The sequence below is a fragment of the Macrotis lagotis genome, chromosome 5, assembly GCF_037893015.1.
Source record: "Macrotis lagotis isolate mMagLag1 chromosome 5, bilby.v1.9.chrom.fasta, whole genome shotgun sequence".
Taxonomy (NCBI): Eukaryota; Metazoa; Chordata; class Mammalia; order Peramelemorphia; family Peramelidae; genus Macrotis; species Macrotis lagotis.
In genome coordinates this window covers 212,677,567-212,688,392 of record NC_133662.1, presented here as the reverse complement: position 1 = coordinate 212,688,392, position 10,826 = coordinate 212,677,567, and the positions used below count along the sequence as shown (strand labels likewise).

At 36.5% G+C, this 10,826-nt stretch overlaps 1 protein-coding gene across 1 annotated transcript in view; it reads right to left on the bottom strand.

Annotated features, from left to right (window-relative positions):
• Positions 1-3,855: 3,855 nt before the first annotated feature.
• Positions 3,856-10,826, bottom strand: part of GNAI3 (G protein subunit alpha i3) — a 44,866-nt gene continuing 37,895 nt past the window's right edge. Inside the window, exons 6-9 of the mRNA XM_074188351.1 lie at positions 10,020-10,149; positions 8,826-8,979; positions 4,407-4,612; positions 3,856-4,302 (exon numbers count right to left, since the gene is read on the bottom strand). Of these exons, the coding sequence (XP_074044452.1) occupies positions 4,422-4,612; positions 8,826-8,979; positions 10,020-10,149 (475 nt within the window). The 3' untranslated portion in view covers positions 3,856-4,302; positions 4,407-4,421. The remainder of the gene's footprint in view (positions 4,303-4,406; positions 4,613-8,825; positions 8,980-10,019; positions 10,150-10,826) is intronic.

Sequence of the window (10,826 nt, the reverse complement as noted above, 5' to 3'; positions counted from 1 at the left end):
CCTGTAAGAAGTTTTATCCCTACTTATTCTGAAGCCTACTTAACCTTTGGCTGAAGACAAAATTAGCATACCCAAAATAAACAAACTGAAATAAAAGAAGAAACACAAAATCCCTGTTGTTGGACAATATTGGGAGCTAGTGTGGGTTAAGGTCCAAGGGCAAAAGAGGAGGCGGGGTGAGAGGGGAGTGGAGGGGAGGTGCACTAGGGGGAGAGAAAGTCTATCCCTGTTTGTTAGGTCATGGTGTTCTCTTCTGTCACATACATAAATACACTCTCTTGTGGACAAATTTACTCCAGCATGAATTTGGCAGGGGTCAAGTCAACTAAAGAACTCTTAATCTAATAGACTTGGTGCTTTGTGAAGGCTTCTGCCATCCCATGCTGGGGGCTTGGCTTCACCTACCATTCGCATGCATAAGAGAGAGGAGTACCACTGGGTTACACTGGCTGAAAGGAAAAGGAAGGTGAGGAAGGGTGTCAAATCAGTCATCCTGAACTGTATGACCAAAGTTAGTCTAATTGGCAGGAATAATTAAAACTAGCACTCCTGTTCACATCCAAATTCCTAGAAAAAGCTGACTAGACTTCTTGATTTTCTTTTTCTCCAATTCACTACTAATCCTCAGCAATCCAGTTTGAGTTCTCTACTCAAACTGCTTCCTCCTAGCTAAATGATGAACTCTCTCTCTTCCCCCAAACTTCTCTATTTCTCCCTCTTCTTCATTGATCCCTCCTACAAATATCAAGTCTGTAAAGTTTTACATGCACAACATCTCTCACCTACTTACACCCTTCTCTGGACTCAGATGGCTACCACCCTACAACCTCATGCCCTCATTGTCTCTTGCCTGGACTTCTGAAATCAAAAGCTTCCAAACCTTTCTTTCTTTCAGCACTCCTCCACAGAGCTGCCAGAACAATCATCCTAAAGTACAAGTCAAACCGCCTCACACCTCTATTCAAGAAGCTATAGAAAAACAACACCTCCTTAGTCTGGTGTTTTTTAAAAGCCCTCCACAATACCTTTCCATTATTAAATTGTTAATTCTCTAAGTTTCTGGGAAAGTTTGAACTGTCCTCAGTCCCAGTACCATCTGTTAGAAGTAAATCCCTGCTTATTCTGAAGCCTGCTAATAACTCTTTATCAAGGAACAACCACACTGAAATAAAACAAGAAAACATTTCTTATTTTTCTTTCTATACTGTGTTCCAGTCAAACTCGAAAAGGCTCTCCCACATCTCTGCCTTGATAGAGGGGCCTGTATTTGGAATGTCCTTCTCTTCTTAAGCTCATGTATCATCTCCCATGGGAAGCCTCCTTCATTCCCCTTGTTAGTACATTTTCCACCCTCAGACCACCATGATTGTATTTTAACTGTTTACAAGAGAAAAACCCAAGTTCCTTATGAGCAGGGCCTGCTTTTCATTTTCCTACACAGCAGGCACAGATTGTGATTTCTGGATTGGATTGGAAGCTAACATATGATCTGCAAGGGGTCTCATGCCTGTGTGTCCTAAGGTGTCTGTCCATGGCTAGTGCTTTACCGACAGAAAATGACCCCTCCATTTCTGCCTCTTTGTTCCAGGTGCAAAAATTCCTAGTTATCGTTCTGCCCACAACAAAATTATTGAAGTTGTTCCTGTTAGGGCATTCAGAAAAAGTTTTTAAATATTCATTCTAATCTTCTATGGCTAATATATTAGGCAATTAAAGTTAACCACTCTAGCATACTTTATTTTCAATGTCTTTTAGGTTATTAGTTTTCCCTGAGGAATTCATTCATTCTACTGAGGTCAGACATTCTTTCCACATATTCTGGTTGGGATGTGAATAAAGAACATTTAACCCTAATCACTTAAAATTACTTCTTTTTCCCAAGAAGGTATATATGCAGAAAGCCTTCCTACAAAGACACATCCCTAGAACATCAGAGAGCCATCTAGAGCTGGTGAATCGACTTCCTCTCCTCTCACTCTTAGTTGCCAAACTGGATGGTCTATTTTGTCCTCATCCTTCTCTCCTCCTCGATATTCTCTTCTCTGGTTACTGATCTTCATCCAGGTCATGCTCACTAATTTGAGTGTACCCTGAGGCTTCCCAGGGTCTCCTCTCTTTTCCCTCTCTATCACCTTAACCTCTAGACTCACATCTCTAACTGGACATACCACAGACATTTAAACCTAATGTGTTTGAACAAAATTCCCCTTATCTTTTCTCCTGAACCCTTTCATCCCAACTTATTGCTGTCAAGAGCACTACCATTTTATCAGTCCCTCAGGCTAGAAACCTTGGTGTCAAACTCCACTTTCTCTCATCATCCATATTTAATCTTTTGTTAAGGCCCGTTAATTCCCTCATCACCTCACTCTGGAGTATTGTGATAATTACTTTCTGGATGCTCTCCCTATTTTCAGTCTTTTCCACTCCAGTCCAACCCCCAACTCAACAACCAAGTAATATTCCTAAAGCACAAATCTGACCATGTGTTGCCCCCACTCCCCACCCCCACAATATGCTCCAGTGGCTCTATATTACCCCCAGAATAAAATATAAAATCTTCTATTTGATTCATAAAGTCTTTTATAGCAAACCTTCCTTTCTTAGTTCTGTTCACTTCCACATTCTCTCAGGATCCAGTGATACTGGCATCCTTGCACTTCCTTACATAAGACACCCCAAATCCTGATTATAATATCTTTTTCCTGGCCATCCTTGATTTCTAGAATTCCTTCTACCTCCTAAATTTCCTGGCTTATTTCCTCTGCTAAAATCCCACATTTTACAAGAAACCTTTTTTGATCTCCCTCCCTTGCATTAGTGCCTTTCCTCTCAGAGCATCCCCAATTTATCTTGTATGCATTATGTTTGTGTAGTTTGCATGATGTCTCTTCTCTGTGAGCAAGAGTTGTCCTTTACTTTCCTTTTTTTTCCCAAAGGTTAGCAGAGGGCCACATCCAACTTAAGCTCTTCTCAGACATTAGTCAAGTCAGAGTTGGCAAAGACAAGAGAAAAAAGAAAAAAAATCATCCCAAGAAGGACATGTTATATATCAGGAGCAAAGCTGGACTCTTTACTCACCATTTTAATACTGCTGACAACTATAACAGATGGAAATCTGCACAGACTGACAAAACAGAAATGGGGATGGGGGAATCCCAAATTGTAAGTTTCAGCAAAAGAAGATACCGATTCGAGTTTACTAGAGTTAACGTTAATACAGTAAAAACAATGGCAAACAAGGATTTGGCACCACATTGACAAAGCAAAGGCATGCATTGTTAATACAGATTGGATGTCTCCCAATAGAAAAAAAAAAGGCCATGGTGGGTGAAAAACAAGACGCCCCTTTTACAAAACTTCCCCACTGACTTAAGACAAACACATAAAGAATCAAAGTGGTCAATTTAGTAGATGTGTAGCAACAAAGTCTTTCAACCACTTTGGAATTTAGCAATTTGTCTCTCTAAATGGCAGCTGTCCAGGGTGCACCTATGCCCAAGAAGTTGGCATGTGCATACTACAATAGTCTTAATCTGAAAAGTAGAAATTTGGTAATCAGCATAATCCAGGTCAACCCTCAACCATAAGCGTAATAATAATAATAATAATAATAAAAAAAAGCTATAATCCTACTGCAGAAATCTTCAATATCATTTCCTTCCAGAAATTAACGTGGTCCTTGGGAACAGGATGGAAACACAAACTTCGTTCAAAAAAGTCATCATGGCTAAAAGAACTGAAAACAACCTTCAGTTGTGGTCATATTAAATTCTGACCATCCCAAGAGTTAAAAACAAAGAGTTCCTATTAAGAAAAATACTTTCAAGATGATCTGGTCATATCATGTGCATAGTTAAGTGTTTATTTTTTTGTTGTTTTGTTTTTTATTAATAAAGTTTCTTTTGCAAACAAGGAAATAAAATTTAGTAAAGTTATACTTTTTAGATGGAAAAAAATCTTAAAAACGGACTAGTGGTGGTTTGTTAAAAGAAAAAGAAACAAGAATAAGCTACATATTGAAGTTGTGGAACGCAGCACCTCAAATTTACACCAGCCATACACGCCTGAGATTGTGAAACCCTCATGTTGTGATGATCAAGTCATACTTTAGAGCTGCTCCATTTCCAATGACTGACTTTAGCATCTCATGTCAATCAAGAGATCCTTATTACAGAAGATTGTGCTAAAGAATGTGAAGATTCTGCATGTTGCTGTCATTCCCCTGGTCCCGTTCATGCTTGCACAGCTGCCCCTAGGGCAGAAAAAGAAGTCTGGTTCTTACACTCCACACCGTAATTCCTGATAAAAAAGAAATTTTTTTTTTTTAGCCAGTGAAGGTTTATCAGAACAGGTCAAAATATTATTACAGTATGAATACTAAGACCAAACAGTAGGAGTTTTACCTTTATGAATTCCACTTAATAAAGCCCACATTCCTTTAAGTTGTTTTTAATGATGACATCTGTAACAGCATCAAAAACAAACTGCACATTTTTGGTATCAGTGGCACAGGTGAAGTGAGTATAGATTTCCTTGGTGTCTTTTCTTCGGTTAAGATCTTCAAATTGACACTGAATGTATGCAGCTGCCTCCTCATATGTATTAGAACCTGAAAAAGTAAGAGATACTTGATATTTCTGATTCATATTCATTATATAACTGAATAATAATAATGATGATGAGAAGAAGACGACAAAACTTCTAAATACTATTATGATATAGTAATTCCTGGAATATAGGACACAATACCATGATGATAGACTATCTTTCTTTTTGTGAAAGTACTATGTGAATCTGAATAAATGAATATGTCATTAAGATTTTTACATCCATCTTATTAAATTCAGTTTGTTTAACATGTTGGAAGTCTATAATTTTTGAATTTATCTTTTGATTTGTCATACTACAATAGTAGATAGTGGATATTGAAATTATTCATCATTTTTTTTATATGTTCCTAAACATTCTATTCCCTTAAAAATTTAGTTGATATTATTTGGTATATGTTCATACATTCTGATTTCCTTGTTTTTCTTGTACAATTTTTTGTATTAAATTAAATGTTTCACATAGACTATTGATTTTTTAAAAATGTATGCATAACCTTTTTCTTTTTATTGAATTCAAGTTCTATTTAAGACAGAAATGCTTGAAGAAACAGAAGTTTTCAAGAATAGAAAAGAAAAAATCCTGGTAAGCATTTACCAGGGAAGAAATTCTCAATGTATGAAAGAGCCTGGTAACAGTCAGAGCTCCAGAGGCAGCTCTATGTCTCATATACTATGCCTAACAGGTGCTGGCAGGAACAAGGAGGGTCCACATACAAGATGTAAGCAATATTTACTAAATGCTAAAGTCCAAAGAAAGGAATTTGGATTTAATACCGTAGGCAACTTCTTTTGACATGTATGTAGGAGAGAAGTGACATAGTCAGAAAATTATTTTGAGAGCAATGTTTTGGATACCTAGAGTTAGGAGAGGGATAGAGTTTTTGATCCAGGATAAGTCTGTAGCAGTTGCTTCTTTTTTTTTTGGCAAGGCAAGGGGGTTAAGTAGCTTGCCCAAAGCCACACAGCTAGGCAATTATTAAGTGTTTGAGGCCAGATTTGAACTCAGGTACACCTGACTCCAGAGCCGGTGCTCTATCCACTGCACCACCTAGCCACCCCAAGCAGTTGCTTCTTAAAAGAAGGCAAACTAAAGCTTCTCAAAGAGTTTCCTGAAAAGTTTGGTCATTCATACTGATGGATAGCCAAAATTACATAAAACACAACAATCATCTTGGTGTCAGTTCTCTTTGACATGCTGCACATTCAAAATATATAAAACATAATGTAGAATTAAATAATTTATTACCCAAAATGTAAGAAAACATTAGATGCATATTCTGAAATAAAGAAACTCTTAGATCCAGCAATACCACTACTGGGTCTATATCTGAAGAGATTATGAAAAAGGGTAAAAACATTACTTGTACAAAAATATTTATAGCAGCTCTGTCTGTGGAAAAGAATTGGAAAATGAGTGAATGTCCATCAATTGGGGAATGGCCAAACAAATGTGGTATATGTACATTATGGAACTATTATTTTATTAGAAACCAGGAGGGATGGGAATTCAGAGAAACCTGGAAGGATTTGTATGAACTGATGCTGAGCAAGATGATCAAAACCAGAAGAACACTGTACACCATAACAACAATATAGTGTTGATAATCAATCTTAATGGATTTGCTCATTCCATCCATGTAACAATCAGGGATAATTTTGGGACATCTGTGATGGAGAATACCATCTGTAATCCAGAGAAAGAATTGTGGAGTTTGAACAAAGACCAAAGACTATTACTTTTAATTAAAAAAAAAAGTTATCGTTATGTAATTTATACTTTATTTGTAACTTTTATTTGTAACTTTATATGTAACTTATACTTTATTTTTTCCCTTAAGCATATGATTTCTCTCATCACCTTCAACTTAGATCAATGTATACCATGGAAACAATGAAAAACCAGACTGCCTTCTGTGGAGGGTGGGGGAAGGGAAGTGGGATCAGGGGGAAAATTGTAAAATTCAAAAATAAAAAAAAGGGAAAAAAAGAAACTCTTGAAAAGATATGGAGACTTTATGGCAAGAATAATTGAACAATGTAGTGACTGATATCTGCCCAAAGAATGAATGTCCCTCGCCTTTGTCTTAACATGTTTCCTGGAGGGCAGATATAGTGAAATGGGCAAGTTCAAAAATCTAGATCTAATGGAAGAAATGGATTCTAGCCAGCTGGAAAATGACCCCACCACTTGATCAAAACATCCTATTCCATGGTCACTAATAATTCAATATGGCCTCTCCTTACATGGTTGATCACCACCTCCTCTTGGACACTGTCCTTTTTCTTCCATAATGCTGACCTCTCTTGGTCTTTCTCCTATTTGTCTGATCATTCCTTCTCAGTCTTCTTTCCTGGATAATTACTCATACCTTTATCCTAAACTCAAAGGCTTGAGACTCCTTCTTTAACTCTCTCTACATCCTTTCAACTGTCTATGCATATCTTTTCCTGGATGTTCTGTTAGCATCTTAAATTTATTTAGATCTAAAATGGAACCTATTATCTTTTTCTACTAAGTCTTCTCCTTCAAACTTTTCAATATCTGCTGAGGATACCACCACCTTTCCAATTACTTAGGCTTCTAACCTTGGAACCAGACTTGACCTTTCTCTCTCCAACCCTCAACAATGTGGACAAATCTTGTTGCTGCTACCTTTGCAAGACCTCAAGCATCTATCCCTTTTTTTCTACTTAGCTATCCTCATAGTTCTCATCTAGATTGTTGTCACAACCTCACAACTCATCTTCCTGATGCAATCTCTCTCCTCTACAATATATCTTCCACATTGCTTTCAAAACATTTTTTCCTAAGGCATAGATCTTACCATCATCAGCTTCCCCCAGGACTTAAAGGGAAAAAAAATTATTTTTGCCCTAGCATTTAAGGACTTCACAATCTTGTGACCTCTCCAGTCTTACTTCATATTCTTCTTCTCTATGAATTCTATATTCTAGTCAAACTAGAATACTATTCATTCAACAAACTCAATATTCCATTTTCTATCTCAGTATATTCTTTGTGCACAAGCCAGTTCCACACCTTAAATGCATTCCCTTCTTTTTTTTTTCCTTCTCAGCTTCCTTCAAGTTTACTTCAGGTATTATCTCTTCCACAAAGTCTTCTCTGAAATTTCTCCTCCCTCCATTTTCTTTTTACTATATGTTTGTTTCTGCAGATTAAACATCCTGGACCCAGTTAGTAGGCTCCTTGAGAGCAAGGAATGTTTCATTTCTGTCTTTGTATCAACAGTGTCTAACGCAAAACTTAGTAGATATTTAATAAATGTTCAATTGAATTGAATTACTAAAGAAACCAATTACCAACTGACATTTAGAATCATTTGCATACAGTATAATCAAATAAGGTAACATTTGAAAATCATACAGTACTATAAAATTTAGCCATTATTAGTATATTTATATTTCTATAATCAAATAAAAATGTCTGAAATAAATTCTACTTAGTTTACTAACATCATTAGTGCTTCTTAAGTGAAAACAAATTTTAATTTTATAAATGTGTCTGACATCTGTGATAGGTAATCTACATTTCTTACTTATACAGTCTATATATTTTATCAATGACTTTTCTCCTCAAGATGAAAACTTAGGGGTGGCTAGGTGGTGCAGTGGATAGAGCACCAGCCCTGGAGTCAGGAGTACCTGAGTTCAAATCCTGCCTCAGATACTTAGTAATTACCTAGCTGTGTGGACTTGGGCAAGCCACTTAATCCCATTGCCTTTCAAAAACCTAAAAACAAAACAAACAAAAAAAAAAAGAACAATTTCTAATGACTGAGTCATTGGGGGCGGCTAGCTGGCACAGTGGATAAAGCACGGCGCCTGGAGTCAGAAGTACCTGGGTTCAAATCCGGTCTCAGACAGTTAATAATTACCTAGCTGTGTGGCCTTGGGCAAGCCACTTAACCCCATTTGCCTTGCAAAAACCTAAAAAAAAAAAAGATGAAAACTTGTTGGAAGTAAAGATTAAGTATGAATTAAACCAGTAAACTCTATCATGTCTAAAATAACACTTATAAGAGGTATTTAATAAGTGCTTGGTGCTTCTAATCACATCAAGGGCTGTCCCTTTCAGACCAGGAGACTTTATACAAAAGTACACAAAGAGTTCACAATGAGATATGGCTCATATGATCAGAAAGGTTGTCCTAAAACTATTCTTCTGAACCAAGTCTTTCAAGTGGTCTTTACCTGTATACTCTGGGTAACAGATAGTTAGTGGGCTCCTTCTTATCTTTTCCTCAAAAAGGTCTTTCTTGTTAAGGAAGAGAATGATCGATGTGTCTGTAAACCATTTGTTGTTGCAAATGCTGTCAAACAGTTTCATACTTTCATGCATTCGGTTCTGGAAAATTAAACACAGGATAATGTATTACTTGGCAAAACAGGCAAAAAATTAACCATTTAGCAACTTAATGGTTTTTGCATGAAAATAGGATTTAATCTTGTCCATATGCTGAATGCTATTAAGTATCTCACTGAATATTATACCTAGGCACAGGCAAAACCAATCAGCTTTGGACTCGATAACTTGTGAAATTGTTTCTAACTCTATAAAATTTAAGCAAGCACTGTAGTATGTTATTAGCAGTAGTGAACACTATGGGCTCTATGTGAAGAAGCAAGTGGCCCAGGCACAAAATTACTAATGAAAGAGAAAAGGGAAGAGATTAAGAAGCTAAGCCCACAAAAGTATAAAAGAAGAACAGTAAGAGAGTCTAACATCAACAGCCTTGCTGATTAGCTGAAGATACAAGAAAAATATAGAGAAAACATGGGAAGCATTCACTCAGTGGAAGATTCAAGGAAAGGTTAAAGGGACTCTGGTGATCACTGCCAAAATCATTACAATTAAAAGAATTTATAGTACTATATGTACAAACTATTTACCTATTAATAATTAACAAAGGCCTATAATTGGTTAAGGCACAATCAATTAAAGCTAAAGATAGATCCTGATTCTATTTGTTAGATCTGTATCATAATCAGTGTAGAATGGTAATTTGAAAAGGATGCTTCCAAGGGAATTATCAGCCTCACTCAGGTCTCACAATAAACAAGGGACAAATATAAATAAAGCATCATTATCTATATTTATTTGTTCAAAGGTATCCCTGCATAGCACTGAAGAGATTTACTTATTCAGACTGAGATTCTCTAATGTGGTCACTCACAAGGAGAGGAAGCAGTAAAGTGCAAAATTATATGATCTTGGAAGTTTAACATAAGGGCATTAATTTTCCAGCTCAGTCAGAAATTTATACATATGAAAAAAGAAATTCTACCTAAGGAAAGAATTTTAAAAATATTCTTTTCTTCTCTACTCCTCAAGTCTTACATTTTTTGACTCTACTTAGAAACCTATTCCCATTTTCTGTAACATACCATTTCTTCATCTTCAGCTAAGACAAGGTCATAGTCACTGAGGGCCACACAGAAGATGATTGCTGTCACACCTTCAAAGCAGTGAATCCACTTTTTACGTTCTGATCGCTGACCTCCCACATCAAACATCCTGAGAGAAGATAAAGAATTCAGTATAGTTAAACAACCACCCTTGTCTACTAGGTCCAAAATGGCTAGGAAAATTTCCCATTGAAATTTTCAAAAACCTTATTTAAAGGAAAAGAAGACCAAACAATGAGCTAATGAAATACAATCAATCCCAATTATCTAAGATTATGGGAAAAAGGAAACTGTTTAAGAAAATGAAACACAAGGGCGGCTAGGTGGCGCAGTGGATAAAGCACCGGCCCTGGAGTCAGGAGTACCTGGGTTCAAATCTTGTCTCAGACACTTAATAATTACCTAGCTGTGTGGCCTTGGGCAAACCACTTAACCCCATTTGCCTTGCAAAAAAAAAAACCTTAAAAAAAAAAAAAGAAAATGAAACACAAAAATAATCCCCATGCTGAAATTGGTATTTTGGCTACTTCTACCCACTGCTCTTGGTTTGGTCCTCTAGATCCAAACAACAAAAAATCTAATTTCTCCTTCACATGATAACCCTTCAAAGAATTTAACATGGTTTATCATAGCCCATCAAACTCTTTTTTCTAGACTAAAAATTTTTCTGGACCCTTTGACCCACTTCTCTTAAATCATGTCTTTCACTATTCTAACTGTCAGCCTCGGGATCATCTAAAACTTATAAATGTTCTTCTTAAACTGTGGTGCCCAGAATTCCAGAAT